The sequence below is a fragment of the Prorops nasuta genome, unplaced genomic scaffold (assembly GCF_024137725.1).
Source record: "Prorops nasuta isolate Cenicafe-Biocafe unplaced genomic scaffold, Cenicafe_Pnas_1.2 PNAS00006, whole genome shotgun sequence".
Lineage (NCBI taxonomy): Eukaryota > Metazoa > Arthropoda > Insecta > Hymenoptera > Bethylidae > Prorops > Prorops nasuta.
In genome coordinates, this window is record NW_027116803.1 from 9,837,586 (window position 1) to 9,861,244 (window position 23,659).

At 34.3% G+C, this 23,659-nt stretch overlaps 1 protein-coding gene across 8 annotated transcripts in view; it reads left to right on the forward strand.

The window, feature by feature from the left end:
• The window catches only part of Pfk (ATP-dependent 6-phosphofructokinase), a 433,792-nt gene that overhangs the window by 254,328 nt on the left and 155,805 nt on the right, over positions 1-23,659 (forward strand). For all 8 annotated transcript variants that reach the window (XR_010822829.1, XR_010822830.1, XR_010822831.1 and 5 more), the window contains exons 10-12: positions 9,347-9,448; positions 9,523-9,729; positions 19,259-19,411. Coding sequence is in view for 5 of the 8 variants with exons in the window: in XM_066728950.1 (XP_066585047.1) it covers positions 9,347-9,448; positions 9,523-9,729; positions 19,259-19,411 (462 nt within the window). In the remaining 3 variants the exon portion in view is untranslated. The remainder of the gene's footprint in view (positions 1-9,346; positions 9,449-9,522; positions 9,730-19,258; positions 19,412-23,659) is intronic.

Sequence of the window (23,659 nt, forward strand, 5' to 3'; positions counted from 1 at the left end):
ATATCCTAAACTATATGCAAAAATAATAATAGGAAATAAAATTAGGACTTAATATATCAAAATGTGAAATAATGTCATCAAATAGCTCAAACCCACTATTTTCAAATTTTTTTATGCAAAATTTGAGTCTAGAAGGTACTTCTGCCTTGAAACTTTTGCAAATTCATATATAATTGTTAATAACTAAATAATTATTGCTCCAGAATTTACTTAAAATAAAAGTTTATTGAAATTGAGTTTTACGCTATGATATTGATAAATCTGACTTTATCTCTGCATTGAGAGGCAAATAACTCAATTTCTTATGCTTCTCGGATGTTTCTTCGGCTATAATCTGGTATAATATGTCCGAATGAACACAAATAGATGCTATTAATTACCAACAAATTATGTGGGAATCAAAATTGGGGATTCTAAGCTATGCTACAAAATAATGACCAGAAATGGCTAAAATTGTCCAATTTCAAATTGATTTTCTACAAAATTGGAGTATCGTAGGCGCTTTCGGTTTGAATTTTTTGCAATATCAGTTATGTCCGAAGAATCATCCGAGAAATACGAGAAATTTAATTATTTGCATCTGAATATTTGCATAAAGCCAGATTTTTCAATATCATAGGGCAAAACTCAATTTCAATAAACTCACCATTTTAGAGCTTTCAGAATTTCGGGCAACATCAGCTTTAGAAGAAGAGCGACTACCGCTAACCAACACACTTTTATATGTCATCCGTGTAAAGTGATGTAGCGTTTACCCAAAAACTCTAAGCAAATCAAAATCTTTTTCCTCATTTAGATTTTAATTTTTACAAAATGCTTGTATATAGCCATTAATTAATTACATTTGGTAATAGATACATATAAAATGCATTCTTATTATATCAAATAATAAGTTGAGGTACAATAAACTCACTGTTTTTATATTAATCTGCTAACAAATACATTTTTTGTGTTTATTATAGAGTCCAATAAGTTAATGGTTATTAAAAAAAATCCTTGTAATGAAAAAAAATGAAAAAATTTTAAGCTTCGTCAAGACTCGAACCCGAACCTGCCGCGTGACAAACGGCTGCCTTACCATCTGCGCTACAGTGCTTACTTGGTGTACCAAAAGCAAAAGAGCCTTTTAAAGACTGGCTACAATTCTTTCATTAACTTGACATAAACGATGAAGAAATAGCTGCAATAATAAATACACTTATTTACACAGCATTATTACACTAAATTTATTATGTTTTTAATTTGAAGCATACATTTTGCATGAAGATATGATAGTTTAACGGTAACCATGCAGTACATTAAATACAAAGTTATTCATATGCTACATTGTCGTAAATTATTCGAGTACACGTAACATATATTGTAATATTACTTAATTAATTTACGACAATGTAGCATATGAATAGCTTTGTATTTAGTGTACTGCATGGTTACCGTTAAACTATCATATCTTCATGCAAAATGTATGCTTCAAATTAAAAACATAATAAATTTAGTGTAATAATGCTGTGTAAATAAGTGTATTTATTATTGCAGCTATTTCTTCATCGTTTATGACAAGTTAATGAAAGAATTGTAGCCAGTCTTTAAAAGGCTCTTTTGCTTTTGGTACACCAAGTAAGCACTGTAGCGCAGATGGTAAGGCAGCCGTTTGTCACGCGGCAGGTTCGGGTTCGAGTCTTGACGAAGCTTAAAATTTTTTCATTTTTTTTCATTTTTTTTCATTACAAGGATTTTTTTTTTAATAACCATTAACTTATTGGACTCTATAATAAACACAAAAAATGTATTTGTTAGCAGATTAATATAAAAACAGTGAGTTTATTGTACCTCAACTTATTATTTGATATAATAAGAATGCATTTTATATGTATCTATTACCAAATGTAATTAATTAATGGCTATATACAAGCATTTTGTAAAAATTAAAATCTAAATGAGGAAAAAGATTTTGATTTGCTTAGAGTTTTTGGGTAAACGCTACATCACTTTACACGGATGACATATAAAAGTGTGTTGGTTAGCGGTAGTCGCTCTTCTTCTAAAGCTGATGTTGCCCGAAATTCTGAAAGTTCTAAAATGGTGAGTTTATTGAAATTGAGTTTTACCCTATGATATTGAAAAATCTGACTTTATGCAAATATTCAGATGCAAATAATTAAATTTCTCGTATTTCTCGGATGATTCTTCGGACATAACTGAAATTGCAAAAAATTCAAACCGAAAGCGCCTACGATACTCCAATTTTGTAGAAAATCAATTTGAAATTGGACAATTTTAGCCATTTCTGGTCATTATTTTGTAACATAGCTTAGAATCCCCAATTTTGATTCCCACATAATTTGTTGATAATTAATAGCATCTATTTGTGTTCATTCGGACATATTATACCAGATTATAGCCGAAGAAACATCCGAGAAGCATAAGAAATTGAGTTATTTGCCTCTCAATGCAGAGATAAAGTCAGATTTATCAATATCATAGCGTAAAACTCAATTTCAATAAACTTTTATTTTAAGTAAATTCTGGAGCAATAATTATTTAGTTATTAACAATTATATATGAATTTGCAAAAGTTTCAAGGCAGATGTACCTTCTAGACTCAAATTTTGCATAAAAAAAATTTGAAAATAGTGGGTTTGAGCTATTTCTTGACATTATTTCACATTTTGATATATTAAGTCCTAATTTTATTTCCTATTATTATTTTTGCATATAGTTTAGGATATTTCAGTTCGCTTAGGTGTTCCATATTGGAAAATAACCGAAGAAATTTCCGAGCAGCCTCACATTTTCTGTTATTAGGCTCTCATCATAGAAATTAGGTCAGAGAGATTTTTGCATTTCATAGTATATATTAATGAATTTGGTCATATTTACAAATCCGAATTGCTATCGATGCAGTGATATTGCAAGAGAATGTACGAGTTTTTACCTAATTTTTAACCATTTTTTCATACTAATCAATCTTTAATGTATTTTCGTATAATTTTTGTTTGTTTAATGAATTTTAAATGTCACACTTCAGTGATAATTTTGTGCAATATAACAAGGATTTTTTCTTTCAATTACTGTCACGGACAATATTATTTATTTGTTACTTTTATTTTTTTTCCACAATAATTTTTTACCATTTTCAAAATATTTATCAAATTGTAATAACATTTAAAAATTTTCATGAATTATAATTGTCAAAAAGTAAATTTATTTTCCCATTGCATCGAACCGGCCGATACTGTGGAAAAGGAGTTTGGCGCGGCTCGTTGGCTAAGCTTGGGAGAAATAGAGAGCGAAAGAGAGGTCCGAGAAAAAATTATATTCATCCCTCTCGTACTCATACCTCAACGGAGCTAACCGAACTTCAACGGCGAAAGCCGAGACACGCACGTAACGATGTAGCTGTGTGCGTGACCAGCGAGCGGCGACAGTAGTGGGGTTGGCTCACCGATGTACCGCTGGCACTGTGTGCGTGCTAGCTAGTGGTGGCGTGGTGGGGATACCGAATTCCCACAAGTTCCCATCACTGGCTGCGATGGGTCCTTATCAAGGACCCATCTATATAATTACGCGGCACTGAACTTGCCAGCGAGAGAGCTGCTCAAAGCGCTGGCCATCTAGCGGCCAAGCGCGCAAGTAGTGCCGCTGCCGCGACGTGCCAGGGCCAGTAGAGCGCGCAAGCGCGCCGCGGCGAAAGTTAAAGAGAGACAGATAGAGCCGCTAGGCGCTGTCGGTATTGCCGTCTACTCTGAGCGCAAGAGAGATGGGAGATATAACAGAAAAATGCGGAATCTACTTCTCAACATTTTCTGCTCCTCCCGATCTCGAACGCTCTACATAGGTTTTTTTTATTTTTTCCCCCAAAAATGGCCGGTAAAATGTAAACGAATCCAAAAAATTAATCTTCTTTATTAATTTTTTCTTCAAAACTACAAGCTTAAATAAAAATTACTGTAGAATAAAAATATCTTAGAATGAATTAAATAATACTCTTAAATTTTTAAGAATTTCTGGAGAATTTTTTTAATATTTTGATTTTGCGATTTTTAAAAAAGCAATAAATATCTCCAAATTATTTTAGAATATTCTTCAATAAATTTTAAGACATTTTTATTATATAGCAATTTTTATTTAAGCCTGTAGTTTTCAAGAAAAAATGAGTAAAGATGATTAATTTTGTGGATTTTTTTACATATTACCGGACATTCTAGCAAAAAAAGACATAAAAAAAACCTATATGGAGTAATTTTGTAAACCAGATGAAAAAGTGATAGCAAAATATTATATTAAATTTTACGCATCCTTCTATTTCAGCCTAGATTCTGGTTCAGCCATTTTGAATTTTCAAAAAAGCCTAACGGTATTAAAAAAAAGACATTTCAACGAAAATTTTAAGATGCTGAATGTATAAGTGCGCGTGCGTTTGTGCGTGTGTGTGTGTGTGTGTGTGCGTGCGCATAAATATGTACATATACAGGATGTATCAGTAATGTTAATTTTCATTTTAACCACATATTCTTGAGGCTAAATTATTTGAAAAGTCCTGTACTCTGACATCCGGAAAAGCATCATTGCTAAGATAAATCAATTTTAAACCGATAAATCAGGGCTTTGATTCAACGGAAAAATTACTTTACTCTCACTTCCGTTGACAGTTCCCCTTTAAAAAACAAAACAAGTTTATACTTCTCCGCCGATCCGTATTTTCGTACACGGATATACACCCACGCACGCAACTACGCCGATTATTAATATTATCTCCTACCGTTCTATAATCCTGATCCAAGCACCGCATGAAATTTATTTTCTGTCTATTTTTAACAGAATCTCAATGATATACTTATTGATTGTAAAATTCTAAACAACAATATTACGTTAGTTGAAGAAATCTGACATAGACCTAGTAATAAATCTATCATTTCGACGGGGAATATACAATTAATTAAAGAAGACCTACTTTTTCGTCAGAACAATATATGCTAATATTTACAGGAAAAGTACTCCAATTCTGTCTTCGTTCGTCAGTCGCGTCAAGTAATGTTTCGTCGCTTTGTTTTGTCAGTCACGTCAGTCATATCAAATGTAACGAAGTTCCCCGTTACGTATGCAAGATACCGAATAAAAAGTATGAAAGCTACCGAACAGTGGATATTATTAATCCCTACGTTACCGACTCGTGAGATAGGCTCACCAGTGGATTATAGCCAACGTCAAGGATAGACCCCGTTGACAGGCAGAGGCCCGGATGAAAAGACCGGCGCTCCAGTAAACGATGTCCATGTTGTCCTGAGAAGTAAGGCAGGGCCATACTAAACAACCCAGGCAACCTGAGATCAGGAGAAGCGGCCTCGGGGAGTCCTAAAGGAATGACAGTGTCTATAAGTCCCCACGAGGAGGGGAAATAGAACATCGAGTCTGGCTTGAGTGCTGGTTACGCGCGTTAAGCAGGCTGCGCGAATGTCGTGCGCAGACTGCCATAGCAGGGCAGTCGGAACGCGACCATGGGACTGTGCTGATGTGTCCGTGCGTGCTGGTGAGCGCGTGACGCGACGCTCAGACAGCCATGGGTCGGTTCGCGTACGTGAGGCGTGTGCTATAGGCCAGCCTGCACGTACGTCACGACTGGATACCGGCCAATGCATAGTGGGTTGTGCAGGGGTGTAGTTAGCCCGTTGGAATGTGTCCCGGTGCCCTCCGTAATTCCATAGGCTTGCGCTATGGCTGGACGGGCCGCGAACATCGCCTCCGTGGTGGTCCGCTCCTGGCAGGCTCTATGCGTGGCAAATGATACCGCATGTTCCCGCACTCCTCGCCACCACCTGGGTGTGGGTGGTGAGGGATGAATGTATGCCGCTCAGCAGGTAGGTCTGCGAGGCTCGGACTTCCGTAAGGAACCCTCCCTTCTCTCCACGACCTAGCATACTGAGCGACCCTGGCTACCGCTACCGTCCATGTGCATGGCCGCAGGGCTGTATAAGATGCATAGAGAATGGGGTCGAAGGACCCAATTGATAACGCAGGGTTGTTGGCCACCCAACTGACCAACTGGCGCCCTGATACCGATAGAAAAGGACGGGCGAAGGTAATGGGAAAACCCGTAGTGTGAGTGGCCCCTCACACTGACGGGAATAACCTTACACAAATCGTCGCCCTTTTTGTATTATTTTAAAAACTGTTCAAAGTGTCTCCCCCCTGCTTCGATACAAAATCGCACTCGTCGCAGCAGCTCTGTCCATACGCTGTCCATCGTACGTTCGTCTATGTTGGCAATCTCCCCCTTTAAACGTTCAAGCGCTACTTACGGCGAACTAGGCTCTATAATAAACTTCATTTTTCAGGTAACCCCGAAAAAAGAAGTCCAGCAGTGTCAGATTCGGAAAGCGAGGGGGCCACCTTACAGGTCCTCGATAAGCGATCCATCGATTTTGAAAATAATCTTTCAAATTCACGAAAGTTCGTCGAGTATTATAAGGTGGTGTACCGTCTTGCTGAATCCACATTGTGGTCCGCAGGTCTAACGGTACATCCTCAAGTAATCCAGGGAAATCTTCCCTGAGGAATCTCGCATATGCTTCCTCGTTCATGTTCTCTGGAAGGATGATCGGCCCGATTATATGAGTCCCTATTAACCCGGCCCAAACAATCGATGTCCACCTATGCTGATAATTTCTCACACATACGGCGCGTGGATTAAACTCAACGTAGGTGTGAGAGCCGTGAAAATTGAATGTTCCGGCACGAGTAAATAGGGATTCATCCGTAAATAGAATTCTGCGATGAAAATCAGAATTGACTTCTGATTGTCTCAGAAGCCAACGACAAAAATTAACGCTTTGTGCGAAATCACCTTCCAAGAGATCCTGAACGGGTGTTTGATGGTATGAATACAAATTCTCAGCCTTGAGAAATCGATGTACTGTCATATGCGAGATTTTGACTTCTCAAGCTATTCGACAAGTGCTTGTTGTCGGGCCCGCTTTTACTAATTCCAGTACTTTTTCCGTCACGCGTCTGTCACGTACGTTATGTCCACCTTTCTCTTGTCTTGTTAAAAATGAACCAGTGTCTATCGATCTTTGGTGAAGATCTGTAATCGTCCTACTAAAAGGGTGTCGTCTGGTTGGATATCTTTCCCTGTAAATTCTTGTTGCTTCTGCCGCCACTCCTCGGGCTTCTCCCAGGATGAGCAGCATTTGGGCGTACTCGGCGTTGGTGAAATCCGGCATATTTTGAAAATAATATTCAACCACTCTTTATATCACGTGATATGTAGTTCACGTTCACCTTATCCGAAATATCCAAAAGACTGATTGTTTATTATCGTGACAAATGACAACGCATCGGGAGAAACAGCCGGAAGATACTTTATCCTTTTATTTCAAACCCATGTGAGTGGGTAAAATGCCGAATTTTACCAATGAAGTGTACGCAAAGATGTTGCTGATCCTTCAGGAAATTTGAGGATTGGCGGCGAAAATTTACAAGCAAAGGTATCTAAATCAGATTAATGTTTTCTAGCATTTTATAATTAATAACTACGTCATTGAAATTCTATTAAAAATAGGCGGAAAATAAATTTCGTAAGGTGCTTGGATCAGGATTGTAGAACGTTAGGAAGTAATATTAATAATCGGCGTAGTTGCATGCGTGTGTGTGTGCATGCCTGTACGACAATCCGGAACGGTGGAGAAGTACAAGCTTCTTTTGTTTTTCGAAAGGGAACTGTCAACGAAAGTGAAAGTAAAGTTATTTTTCCGTTGAATCAAAGCCCTGATTTATCGGTTTAAAATTGATTTATCTCAGCAATGATGCTTTTCCGGATGTTATAGGATAGGACTTTTCGACTTAGTTTATGCTCACGAATGTGGTTAAAATTGAAAGCATCATTGCTGATATACCCTGTATATACTGGGCAGAATTAATTCCGTTATATTTCCATTAACTTCAGCCTATTATTTTTAGGTAAAATTGATGTACTACATTATATCATAAGAGAAACGATTTAATTTCTGATACCATAGAATTACAAAACCTGTAAAGAGTTTTTGAGTGATACAAGTCAAAGTTTTAAGGGTCTGTACGCGATATAATTTTGTGCATTTTTGTTAATCTTCAAGCTGACAGCAAACTCCGTTTTGGTACCCTTAAAAATCTCATGACAACCCGACCATTCGGTTATTATAAAAAAAAAACTTTCTACCAATAAAAACCTATTTTCATTAGTAAACTCGTATGCGGTTTACAAGTTAATAAACAAATAGTTTCCGGTATACTAAATATTTTTAATGAAAAATTGAAAATTTAGCATTTACGGTTTGACGGTGTTCAAATCAGCTCCGTTTATGTGCTCTGATCATTTAAGGATGTTCTGTCCCAAATTAATTTTCATAAAATTGTTTAAATTTTAATTGAAATGGGTTAAATATAACGATATTGACACGATTGTTAAATCTGATATTGATGACACGTTTCTAACTTGAGAAATTCAACATCAAAGTTATCACTTTTACTGTAGAACATATAGGAGAGTCTTCTAAAAACACAACATTTTTATTAATATTAGAGAAACGATTCTTTAGATTTTTTAAAAAAATAAATGCTTTATGCAGTTTATTTGTTAACAACTCTTAAAAAAAAATGAAAAATAAGAAACCTACCGTTGCCGAGAAAATTTAAATCAAAGTTTTATTGTTACACGATAAACGTGAAAGTTAGTAAATATGGCAGCGTCGCATATGCGCGCGCAACTGCGGTACATATATTTACTAGTAATGAGGGAGAATATATATTTTCAAATTATTATTGTACTTAAATTTGTATATCTACATTTTAAATTATATGTTTTAATTGTGGATGCGAAAAATAATAGGATAAGTAGTACAATATAAAGATTGAAAAACGTGTTCATCTTCCCATGTTGCCGTTATTACAAAAAGCTTAAGTTGCATCCACAACTTCACTATACGCGTTAAGCCATTCGCCGGTGTGAATACTGAATAATACCTTTGGGGTAGAACATCCTTAATATTGTTTAGCCCGAGAGAATAAGTGCCAGTGTGTCTACGGTGTGGATTTGAGTTCTACCAAAACCCGATGATTGCAGAACTTTAAAGCTTCTATACAAAAAAATTAGTAGTACAGAAACCCATACTTGTTTATCAAAATTTGATCTAAATCAACTTCCTTTCCCATTACGTTAATAATATTGGTTCAAATGACGTAAAAATTACTAGATTTCTGGTCATAATAACATTAAATTGAGTAACTTCGCTACGGGGGCTGTAGACGCTTACAGTTTTAACATAAGTCATTGATTAATTTTGTACTTACACTAGTGAATTTTTTTCAGGTTCATTATACACTGGCTGTAATGCATATTGGTTCACCATCCTGTGGCATGAATGCAGCTGTACGCTCATTTGTAAGGAATTGCATTTACAGAGGCGACAAGGTTTGTACTTAATAAATTTGTAATATAAAATGATTCTTTAATTGTTATTTTGACCAGATATTTTTCTGTATTAGGTTTATGGAATCTGTGATGGAGTTTTAGGATTAATGGCAGGAAAATTGAAACTTATGGACTGGTCATCTGTAACTGGATGGGTTGCACAAGGCGGTGCATACTTGGGTACAAAGCGAGCACCTCCTAAAGAAGACCAACTACCACAAATCGCGCAAAAACTTAAAGAATTTGGCATTCAAGCATTACTAATTATTGGTGGATTTGAGGTAAATTGACATTTATTATATCAAGAGACACGGTAGTGTCTCGACGGCAAGTACATATAAAAGTAGATAATGACATGTCTATACCGCCGAGCACTACCGTTAACTTATACAGTAGGTTTGGCCGCTTCAATTTTCAAACCGATTTATTTCCGTGAATGATCCACTGTCATGATTTAAGTAAAGCTTTCCTTAAACTAGTTTGGAACAAGCTTTCATTTAAGACCATGATCATTAAAAACGGTTAATGCAATCCAGAGATCTCATACTGAGTTAGCTATATATATATATATATATCGAAAATTGAGATTCTTCTCCTTCATAATCTTCTTCTTCTTCTCCAGCCAGAGTGTATGTCTCGGGCTGAAGTTGGCTGCTTAACGTAGGTTTAGTGACGTCAGTAGACGTAAACGTAAATATAGTTGCACACAATCGTAAACAGTGTGTCTGTGTGTATCTCCTAGATATATGTTTTACTTCGTTTATTACGGTAAATCAGGTTAAGCTGCAAGATTGACAGTATTAACCTTAAAACAATTTGAACCTAATTATGAAATAAATAAATGAAAAAACATGATTAGGCTGTTCTTATTTAAATTTGATGAGGTTATACTCATTAAAAGGATTTTTAATTACATAAAGGAATCAACAGATTAGATAAGTATAACAATGAATTTTATGATATAAAATGTAATATATTTTCTGGTACTTTGTGTGATTTTATTGCAGATTAAATAGTGATGTGTTTATTATCTGACTGCTAAGGGTTGAGCTGTGTGGAGTGAAAGATTAAAATATAATATACACCGTGTCTCTTGATTGCTGAGGATAGAGCTGACTGGATGAAGTAAGATTTATATTTATATATTTTTAACACTGCCAAGGAGAAGTATACTGTCAACATTTATGTGCATCGGTGATTATCCAGAGTATATATAAATTGCAAGAAATTGTTAAGGTATTTGAAAACCATATGCTAAACTTCCAAGTATTGAAATCATTAACAAAATACATATTTAACTGTTTCTTTTCTTTAAATTGATGTGATTTCAACTGTCCGATAGGTTATCATACTGGGGATGAATAGAGTTGACTGGATGAAGTAAGATTAATATTTATATATTTTCAACACTGTGCCAAGGAGAAGTATACTTTCAACATTTATGTGCATCAGTGATTATCAGGATTGCAAGAAATTGTTAAGGTATTTGAAAATCATATGTTAAACTTCCAGGTATTGAAATCATTAACAAAATACATCTTTAACTGTTTCTTTTCTTTAAACTGATATGGATTTCAATTGTCCGATAGGTTATATCATACTGAGGATGAAACTATGTGGATTGAGTCATTGCTGAGGATAGAGCTAACTGAATGAAGTAAAATTCATTTTCAACACTGTGCCAAGGAGAAGTATACTTTCAACATTTATGTGCATCGGTCATTATCAAGAGCATATTAATTGCAAGAAATTGTTAAAGTATTTGAAAACCATATGCTAAACTGCCAGGTATTGAAATCATTAACAAAATACATTTTTAGTTGTTTCTTCTCTTTAACCTGATGTGGGTTTCAACTGTCCGATAGGTTATACCTTTGTCAAGAATTAGCAGCATAAATGTGACAGTAATTGGTGCTAAAAAGAAATATTGTATGCAAAACGACAATGTCAGCTTTAATTATTTGCTTGATTTTAGTTTATTTAGAGCTTTGCGAATTGCTTGTCCAGTCATGCCCCTGTATCACCTCAAGCAGCAGATGGAGTTACTGAAGTTTCGCAAAGTCAGATGTTGGTAAAAAGTCAAATGTTGATTAACAAATGGAATGATTCATGTTCCTTTAAAATATTATTTTCTTTGAAGAATTGAGATTTTTAACTGATGAATTTTATTTTAGGTTTACTCAGATGTTATCATTTAGTATTTTACAGTCACTGTGCAAGTGTATTATAGCAAATAGTAATACTTGTGCTTTGACTTAAATAAATTTGGTACAATTGAATTAAAAATCCAAGGAGGAAGGTTCGCACACATACTGACTATTGGAGTTGAATCAACAATTGGGCTTTTCACTCCTGCATTCTGGTACTAGAAACAGGCAAAGATGCAAGCATTGAAAGATTGGCAAAGTAAGAATAAGCCAATATTCAGAAAAACGTCATCCATTGCTCAGCCATAATTTAAGGATGAGACTCATTGGATGAAATTCTGTAAAACTGAGTTAATAACTGTTAATTGTTTTCCTCTGTTACCTATGCTAGTATTCTAGGCCAAAGGCAGTATACTGGTCATTGGTATGGATGAAAAAATGCACGTTTATTCTCAATTGAAACTCAGTCCAAAAATTAATGGTTTCCACTCCATTTTGCAGCACCAGAAATCCGAACAGTTTCAACAATGTATAGAAATTAGCGAAACGAACATTTGAGGACTCTGGCACAGGAAATGTTATAAGGACGACTCGCCAATGTATCTCCTATATCACCTTTGTCAAGAATTAGCATCATCAATGTGATAGTAATTGGTGCTAAAAAGAAACGTGGTATGCAAAACGACATTGTCAGCTTTGAATATATGCTTGATTGTAGCTTAATCAAAGCTTTGCGAATTGCTTGTCCAGTCTTGCCCCAGTATCAACTCAAGTAGTTGATGAAACTAGTGAAGTCTAGCAAGGTCAGATGGTGGTAAAAGTCAAATGTTGATAAACAGAAACTATAAATTAATTAAAACATACATTTTACTTAATTATTTTTATATGTTGAAAGTATGTTTATTGATTATGAAAAATTTAATCAAACTTTTATTATAGTGAAACTGAAAACATTAAACAAGTAGCCGGGGCATTAATTATGAAGTTCATTTATGCAGAATGCATTACAAATATCAATAAATTCAATGTGTTGACTGTGATATTTTTTCAATATTAATATATATTATTTTATTAGTTAAGCGCTGCTGTTTCAAAAAATGAGAAGTGTGGAAATTTTCTTTAGATTCTGTAGAAAAATTAAAAGAATTATTTAATTTTTTAAATATTATACTCTTACAAAACGTTATGAAATCCCACAAAAAACAGACTTCGCCTGTAAAAAAAGGCGGCAAGTACATAAACCATTTAGCGTAAATAATATAGTAAAATTATCCAATTAAAAAAAGTAGTGAAATCCAAATATTAGGCAAGTGTATTTTTTCACCTTAGCAAAAGTTAAATTTTTGAAAAAAAAAGGAACAACAAAGTTACTTGCCGGGCCCGTAATGTCCATGCACAGTGAGAAATAGAATCGTCTATGGTTCGGCTAACTTCACTCTGTATTTTAACATGAAATTTGCTGTACAACGCTATAGCTGAATCTCACACATGATTCAATTTCCCACTGTGCATGGACATTGTGGGCCCGGCAAGTAACTTTGTTGTTCCTTTTTTTTTTCAAAAATTTAACTTTTGCTAAGGTGAAAAAATACACTTGCCTAATATTTGGATTTCACTACTTTTTTTAATTGGATAATTTTACTATATTATTTACGCTAAATGGTTTATGTACTTGCCGCCTTTTTTTACAGGCGAAGTCTGTTTTTTGTGGGATACTGTTTACTTTAAAAATTGATATTGTTAAATATGATATTTTAGAGTAATATCAAGTGTTAATATATATAATAATAAAATATTAGTCGAAAATGAAGTACTGTAGAGAAAACTGGCTATGGACATACTTTTATTACATTTAAAATCCTGTTAAATGGTAATTTTTTATTTAAATTTGGCTGTAGTGTTGAAAGGTATAAGAAATTCACCTCAAGTTGTTTAATCAGTATAACTGAGTGGATACTCCCCTGTTAACAATCTATAATACCTCCTATTTCGACCTCCTCTATTTCCCTATCTCTCAATTATCCACCTTTTCCTTTAATTTTGTGTGAGGTTCGTATGATTCAGCGACTGTGATATTGACTTTTGATGAAAGTAAAGTCATATAAGGAAACCCAGAAGAAAAGCACCCCAATATACGGAAAATATGAGGTTGGAAAACTTCTACATACCTGAAGAATGGGCCGTAATTCTAACGAAACATAGCTGGCAATAATTGAATACAAGGATTGAGAAATTTCGTAATAATAAGATAATTGATCTTGTTCTCTGAGGCCATACATATTTACGAAAATCATCAATCATGAATGCATTTGGCATTTAGGAATGCTTTGCCTATCCTTTGATAGTAGTGCCCAGGATTTAGACTGGCTGCCACCGTCTTCGTTGATTAGGAATTCGCATTTCTGCCTACTTGTGTGAGAGCGTTAAATTAATTACAAGGAGCAGAGAATTCCACGTAAACTGAATTTAACTTCATAGGTTACAAGTTGAATAACTCAAATACCACACATAGTATCAAAACATTCCTAAGACATTCCAACGAGTGAAACTAAATCCAGAGACGTGTTACACTTCTTGCACTGTGTACACTCCGCGAAATTAATTCGGTTACATTTCAGCTAGTTTCAGTCCGTTACATAATTACCTGTACTATCCTATAGCTCACCATTTTTAAAATGGCACATTTTAGCGCACTATAGTAAATTGGTTAACGAGGGTCCCAAAAATAGATGCTCTTTTTGCCCTTTTTTTAAACCTCGATTTTAAAATCGGTTAATATGCTAATTGATAGTATACATGATGTAACAGCAATAACGCTTTTTATTTTAACCACATATTCTTGAGGATAAACTATGTTGAAAAATCATATACCATTATATCCGTAAAAGTATAATTCTAGAAATAAATGAATTTTAAACCGATAAATCAGTGCTTTGATTTAACGGAAAAATTATTTACTGGCATTTTCGTTCACACTTCCCCTTCGATAAACAAACCAAGCCCATACTTCTCTACGGTTCTATATTGCAATACGCGCACATGTGAAACTATACGAATTAGAAATTTACCTCCTGACATCTTACATTCTTGAACCAGGCGATGTATGAAATTTATTTTCTGCCTATTCAAAAGCGCCTATTAAACTGAAAATTCTGGACAATAATGCGGCGTCATTTATAGATTCATTTTAAAGTTATTTTATCCTTTCAATGACGCGCCGTATAAGCTGCTCTATCTAATGTTGAGAAAAATAAGTATTATTTTAAAAATGCAATTATAAGAAATTGTATGTTTTTCGGTTTTTGAAAATCTTACTGTTTTATCAGATAGAGCAATTTACTGTATAATTGAAAGAGTAAAATGACTGGAAAATAGGCTTTTAAGAAATGCCATATTCTTCTCTGGAAATTTTGAAGTAAATACTGCTTGAGGGATCCCTTTCAGAATAAAACCTTTTTCCCTTCTATCAAAAAATTAGGTTCAACTACTACACTTAATAGTAGCCGAAAGAGTAACAATAATTATTTCTCAATGCCGTAGATTATTCATAGTTTTTGCACACTCTTAAGGGGATGCATTGCACGTTGAAAAATTACTTCCAAATTATCATCTATAATTTCAGAAATTTGAATATTTTTATAGGGACGAAATTGCCTCGTATTGATCTACTTAATTGACATTAGGGTTTGTTTTTTGGATTAAACAAAACGAATGTTAATAATTATATTTTATTTCCAATCAATAATTTAGAAAAATCGAGCCTTTACAATGCTTCGCCAAACTTCAATGAGTAATTTGAGACAAATATTCATATAAACGTAGAAGATTTTTTTGGAAAAACTACAGTTATAGGAATATTTGTTTCTTTTAGTCTCAAATTATTCGTTGAAATTTAACAAAGCGTCGTAAAGGCTCCCTTTTTTAAAATATTGTTGATAGGAACTAAAATATAATTATTAATATCCGTTCTTAATTTAATTAAAAAAAAAGCCGTTACGTCAATTACACATATCAATACGATGCAAATTTCCTCCCTACAAAAATATTCAAATTTATTAAATTATATAAGATAATTTGGAAGTACTTTTTTGCCGCTCAATGCATCTCTTTAGAGATAAGTGATCGATATATCGACCACCAAGCCGCAGAGGATTAATCTTTATTTGTCGTAAGTAATCTCTCACGTATATTTCTTACGACGTGAGAGGTGACCTACGACAAATAGAGGCTATAAATTTTAACTAATTTTGCGAATTTTATTAACAATCTATTATAAAAATATTGCTGATATTTATTTCCATAAAATATATCTCTTTTCGTATATTTTTTGTCTAATCATTGACCCTTGTATCTTCATTACTTTACAAGATACGAATTTTCACATACAATCTACATTATTTGCCCTAACATTGAAAAGATACTAACTTAGAAACCTCGATGTTTTGAAATCAATGTAAAAATAGTAAAATTACCCGATAGAATGAAGATTTATTTACTAGATGTGTGTGTGTGTCACGAAAACGTGTATCTTGTAAAAAAGCAAAATTCGGAAGACTGAACATGAGGTTACAAAATATAAACCAAAAAAATATTGATTTGACCAGATTACACTATTTTACTTAGTGAATTTCTAATCCTGCCAAAATGTATAACTATATGTGTGCTGAATATAATACAAAAGTAGATATATGGAACAAAAATTTATCCTTAACACTCGTAACTCCGAAACTAAACAAACCATTGGCGGTTAGCAGTGCCAAAAGTGTTACACATTTTTCTACTTTAACAAAGCTTATTAGTAAAAAAATGGGTTTGGTGCTCCGGAATCCATTATGACACTGAAGTTAGCCACAACTTTGCAGCCACAAGTTTGGCAAAAGTCAGAATCCAAGTAAATTGACTGAAATAAATGTTCTAGGTGTCCGGTTAACTATGGCCAATCTGGGATATTCGGATAGAGGGTAAAATTTCGAGTAAAAAAGTTCGAAACACTTTGCGGCTAGCAACTTTAATTAAAAAGTTATTAGCGATTAAAGATCCTCAGTTTTAATTGGATTTGCTTAGACGGAGGATTCTATTGGTCGCATTGTAAGCCCATAAACGCTAAGATTCAGTAAAAGTTAATACTAATGCAAACACACGGGTAGTGGATACACCCACTTGAGCCTGTGGTAGTGACCGAAAGCCGAGCGACCGAGTCTCGAGAGCGAGCGTCATAAAAACAATGAAAACATAAACACTCTTGACAATAGTCACAAGCTAATATTTAAACTTTTGTAATTTTCAAGTAAGAAGTTAATAATTATCATTTTTGAATTGTATGTAGTTTTACGATGAAAATGAGTCCAAACACAATATAATTACGCCAATTTTAGAGTATAATTAACAGTTTTAATTAATTAATAATGTCGCTAAAAACATCATAATTATATCGCGCTTGGACTTAATTTCACCATAAAAATGTGAACAAATCAGAAATAAGAATTAGAAATTTGATAAAACACAATTGCAAAAGTTAAATTTCTCTTTGTTTAATGTAATGTGTTTACGTTTTTCTGTTTTTTAAATCGAGGCCTATTGTTGAATGAATAGCCTTGGGAGCTCGATAATTCTACGCGCTTGATCGGCAGAGGAAAGGGGGAATCGGGGTAATGAAATTAAGACATTTATTAGAAATTTAACTTTTACAATTGTGTTTTATCAAATTTCTAATTCTTATTTCTGATTTGTTCATATTTTTATGATGAAAATAAGTCCAAGCGCGACATAATTATGACTTTTTTAGCGACATTATTAATTAATTAAAACTGTTAATTATACTCTAAAATTGGCGTAATTATATTGTGTTTGGACTCATTTTCATCGTAAAAATACATACAATTCAAAAATGATAATTATTAACTTCTTACTTGAAAATTACAAAAGTTTTCGGTCACTACCACAGGCTCATGTGGGTGTGTCCACTGCCCGTGTGTTTACATTAGTATTAACTTTTACTGAATCTTAACGTTTATGGGCTAACAATGCGACCAATAGAATCCTCCGTCTAAGCAAATCCAATTAAAACTGAGGATCTTTAATCGCTAATAACTTTTTAATTAAGGGTGCTAGTCACAAAATGTTTCGAACTCTTTTACTCGAAATTTTACCCTCTATCCGAATATCCCGGATTGGCCATAGTAAACCGGACACCCGTATATATATTAATGCAAACTACTAAAGTTATTATACTTAACGTTTGTTTGACCAAACAAAAAAAAAGAAATTAATTGAACATTGCTTAAACGAGAAAATTAAATAAGTACTCTTATAAAGCAATTTTCACATATCAGTGAATTTTTATAATTTGTCTCAACAACACAGCATTGTAGCCCATAAAATTCTAAAGAAAATAAAGATAGTTTCATGAAGGAGCAAGACCCCCTTAATGATTTTTATAAACAAAATGACGCGAAACGCATCAGCGAAACTACGTTTTTCACCGTTATCGTCAAAATTTAAGATATCAGTGAATTTTTCTAATTTTTTTCACGCACATAGCTTGAAAGGCAACAAAATTCTGAAGAGAATAGTGCAAATTTCGTGAGGGAGCAAGACCCCCTTAATGTTTTTTTTTATAAAGAACCTAAACAGAAATGCGTCTGCGAAACCAAATTGTTCAACGATATCGTCAAAATTTAAGATATCAGTGAATTCTTCTAATTTTTGTAAGCCTCGCACTCTTCAATGCAATAATTTTTTGAAGAGATTAGTGCCTGCTTCATGAGGGAGCACCAATGCCCTTTCATTTGTTATTCACAAGAGCGAGGGAAATATATTTAGCGAACCTGCACTGTTGAACAATTGGGGTCTTGCTCCATCACGAAATTTGCACTATTCTCTTCAGAATCTTATTGCCTTTCAAGCTGTATGCGTGAAAAAAAATTAGAAAAATTCATTGATATCTTAAATTTCAACGATATCGGTGAAAAACGTGGATTTGATAGATGCATTTCTGTCTATGTTCTATATAAAAAAACATTAAGGGGGTCTTGCTCCCTCACGAAATTTGCACTATTCTCTTCAGAATTTTATTGCCTTTCAAGCTGTGTGCGTGAAAAAATTAGAAAAATTCACTGATATCTTAAATTTTGACGATAGCGGTGAAAAACGTAGTTTCGCTGATGCATTTCGCGTCATTTTGTTTATAAAAATCATTAAGGGGGTCTTGCTCCTTCATGAAACTATCTTTATTTTCTTTAGAATTTTATGGGCTACAATGCTGTGTTGTTGAGACAAATTATAAAAATTCACTGATATGTGAAAATTGCTTTATAAGAGTACTTATTTAATTTTCTCGTTTAAGCAATGTTCAATTAATTTCTTTTTTTTTGTTTGGTCAAACAAACGTTAAGTATAATAACTTTAGTAGTTTGCATTAATATGTAATGGTCAGAACATTTATTTCAGTCAATTTACTTGGATTCTGATTTTTGCCAAACTTGGGGGTGCAAAGTTGTGGCTAACTTCATTGTCATGAATCCATTCATCTTGACGGAGAGTATATAACCCAATAATAAAAACATATTGTTAACATATTTTTTTTTTAATGTTTATATTCTGAAGAAACGATATATCTCTAATTTTTAAACCTTATTTAAACCTTACATTATTAATTTTACAGGGTTATCAAACCAGCTTAATGTTTTTCAATGCCCGAGAAAAATATGAGGAGCTAAGAATTCCCATAGCAATGATACCTGCTACAATCAGCAACAATGTGCCGGGGACTGAATTTTCATTAGGCTGTGATACAGCTTTAAATGAAATTACAGAAGTAAGTTTAGCAATTGTTTATATATTATAGTTTAACGCGTTCAGGGTATATAATAAAAACTTCCTTAAGAGAAATTTTCCTAACAAAACTATTATTCTTATACACATTTCGTAGTAATGTTTTATTAGTCGTAAGCTCCATTTAACTTTTAGAAAATTGGCTGTTTGAGCCATCTAAAAAGGTATTCATAATTAGCCAAAAGTGTGAAATCAATCTTAAATATGTCTATTTAAAGATGCTTTTTTGCTAACCTTGGTATTGAACTAAAAAATTAGTTTACTATACCCAACACTGATAAAAGCCTAGAATAATTTCCTGTCATACGCCTACCCATAGGATCAATGTAGTACTGGTATTCGCCGCATAAAGTGGCCACCACAATGGACCCATTTCTTGCTAGCAAAGTTGTAGACATGTAAATAATTAAATTGCAGTCGCGCGGACTTGAAAATAGTGATGTAAAATTATAGGAATTTGGTACCCCCATCATGACACAAAAGCTAGCACGCACATAGGTCTGGCGGTACGTCGACGAGGTATCTCCACTTCTACCACCGCTCGATGATCACGCACACAATTTCATCAATGCGTACAGTCGAAGAAATTGAATATATTCAAAACAAAAACAAACTTTTAAAACGGCTCCCTACTCCGCAGTGATTAAACTGGCCATACTACACGCTATGCGCTCTAGCATTCGGACCTGAGCAATAGAACGATTATAATAAACGCTGTAACGTTATTCCCGTCAGTGTGCTGGGCTACTCACACTACGGGTTTTCCCATTACCTTCGCCCGTCCTTATTTATCGGTATCAGGGCGCCAGTTGGTCAGTTGGGTGGTCAACAACCCTACGTTATCATTGGAGTCTTTCGACTCCATTCTCTATGCATCTTATACGGCCCTGCGGCCATGCATTTGGACGGTAGCGGTAGCCAGGGTCGCTCAGTATGCTAGGTCGTGGAGAGAGGGGAGGGTTCCTTGCGGAAGTCCGAGCCTCGCAGACCTATCTGCTGAGGGGCATACATTTATCCCTCACCACCCACGCTCAGGTGGTGGTGAGGAGTGCGGGGACATGCGGTATCATTGCCAAGCATGTAGTTTGCCAAGATCGGACTACCACGGAGGCAATGTTCGCGGCCCGTCCAGCCATAGCGCAAGCCTATGGGATTACGGAGGGCACCGGGACACATTCCAATGGGCTAACTACGCCCCTGCACAACCCACTATGCATTGGCCGGTATCTAGTCATGACGTACACTCCGGGAAATATATTCTGTCCAACTTATAACCAAATGTTTTAAAAGGTCGTACTTCAATAGCGGTCAACACTTTTCCACATCCCGCTGGTTACCTGGTCTAGCACCGAGTCCTGAGGATCCCGAGCAATAAACTGGGAACAATTGAAGAACCCTAATATACCTGATACTCTAATCACTAATCTAAAATTACTATTTTTGTATTTTTAATCAAACATATTTGAAATTATTATGAATACATTCCTTGTATTTTTAACATGAAAATGAGTCCAAATACGACATTAATCGAACAATTATTTCTTTTAGTTATACCTTGAAGTTACTACTTTATTATCTATAAATTCTAATTAAAATTCAATTCTACTATATATCTTCGTTATGCGTTAAGTTAAAATAAATCTCCAAAATATTGGAAAGGACATAAACATATTATTAAAAAATTATCAAATATAAATTTTAGTTTAAGATATAATTGACAAATAAATGTAAATATTTTAAAATACTATCTTCAAAAAGAAAAAGGTTAATCATCTCATAAAATTAAAAATTTCAATTTTTTTAGTATGATTCTGCTACGGGTTAATTAATGCTTATTTGGATTATTTATAGACATACTGGAATAAAATAAATTTGATTTTTAACAGGTTTTAATAAATAGAGAGATGCAAGATATAACTAATATAGAAATAATAGTCCGAATAACGTCATTTTTGGATTTATTTTCATGTTAAAAATACAAGCAATGTATTCATAATAACTTCAAATCTGCTTGATTAAAAATATAAAAATTGTATTTTTGGATTAGTGATTAGAGTAGCAGGTATATTACAGGGTTCTTCGATTGTTGTCGGTTTATTGCTCGGGACTCGGTGCTAGACCAGGTAACCAGCGTGATGTGGAAAAGTGTTGACCGCTATTGAAGTACGGACTTTTAAAACATTTGGTTATAAGTTGGACAGAATATATTTCCCGGAGTGTACACTGACATTCATCGAATCTGCTCGTGAAGAATGGCCTACTAGATTTGTAACTAGCTGGACAGCTTCAGGTCTCTAGTTCTCACCAAAGCGTGAAACGTCACGGTGACGTCAGATGACGTCACGATGACGTATAGGAGTCGTGGTGGGGAGAATAAGGAGAATCTGATAAATTGCATATACTCGAGTGTAGCGGTTGATCGTCTTACTTTTGTCAAAAGTATATCATTTCAGGATAAAATGGTATAGTAAGAATTTTCTTCTTTCTCTGTCTAATAGCATAAGAGTGAGAGAGAAAGACATATGATACCCCATGTGCCCATTGATTCTGCTCGAGCACATTTTTGGTATAGTGATAGAAGCGGTAATAATAGTAATCAAACAACAGATCAATAAAATGAACAGGGTATATTCCAATGAGTGAAGTGTCAGGTGAGCAAATGCCAATAGTGAGTAAAATGTGCCACTTAACTTCTGTATTTTTTATTAATTTATTTAAAAAACTTATATGTGATGAACTTTTATTAAAATCATGTTGTGTTATAAATATGTATAAAAAACATGTATTTTAATTTTAACCTATTACTGTGTAACGTATGGTGTATAAAAATAATTGAAAATATATATTTTAAATTAAATTTACGTTATTGATATTTTTTCAAGAATAACACATCATTAAATTTATATTAATAAGAAGGAGCTACATTTTTGAGTCGTAAAGTCCATTGGAGCTTGCAAGTCAACTACGGATCCAAAATTTACAGCAATAAGATTCTACGAGTTAAGAAGATACAATTCATTGTTAAAATAGATAATCGTTAACTCAGATTTGTTTGCAGAAACCTAATATCAATAGTGACAAGCCTTCGTATCTATTTCCAATTGATGATGCTGGAACAGAACCTCTGAGTGCTTTTGACAGCTCTACTGCCACAAGTCCAAGAAACAGCTATTTACGTAAATCTGTCCAATGCCATGCATTACATTTACCAGAAACCCGTCTGCAATTATCCAGCTAATGTTTCTACGCAATATAATTAACTTCTTGTTAAGTTTCAAATATACTATACAGGGTGCTTCACGTAAGGCGCCCCAGCTCGAAAAGAGGACTTAGAGCGCATGGTGGGGGCAGATACATCTAATTGGCCGCGGTTGGAGAGAGAGTAAGAGAAAGAGGACAAGAGTTGACCAAAGATGACTGGTGTGAGCGGGGAAGGGAGGGGCAGCGATACGCTAGGCGTATCGTCTAGTAAAGGATAGCTCTATCCTTCTCCACGTTATTGCTTCTCTCTCCCTCCGCGGCCAATTAGATGCATCTGCCCCCACCATGCCCTCTGAGTCCTCATTTCGAGCTGGGGCGCCTTACGTGAAACACCCTGTATACGTTAGGAAGAAGAAGCCAATATATTAAGATCCATTTACTTACACCATATATATTTTCAATTATTTTTATACACCATACATTACACAGTAATAGGTTAAAATTAAAATACATGTTTTTTATACATATTTATAACACAACATGATTTTAATAAAAGTTCATCACATATAAGTTTTTTAAATAAATTAATAAAAAATACAGAAGTTAAGTTGCACATTTTACTCACTATTGGCATTTGCTCACCTGACACTTCACTCATTGGAATATACCCTGTTCATTTTATTGATCTGTTGTTTGATTACTATTATTACCGCTTCTATCACTATACCAAAATTCCTATCACTATACCAAAAACGTGCTCGAGCAGAATCAATGGGCACATGGGGTATCATATGTCTTTCTCTCTCACTCTTATGGTATTAGACAGAGAAAGAAGAAAATTCTTACCATACCATTTTATCCTGAGATGATATACTTTTGACAAAAGTAAGACGATCAACCGCTACACTCGAGTACAGGGTTTTTCTCTAACAGCGGAACATAGGAGATTTCGTGTTATTTGACTATAGTAAATTTTACCGTAGTCAAATTACTGTTTTCCATTTAAATTAAATATTAAACGTAGTAACCA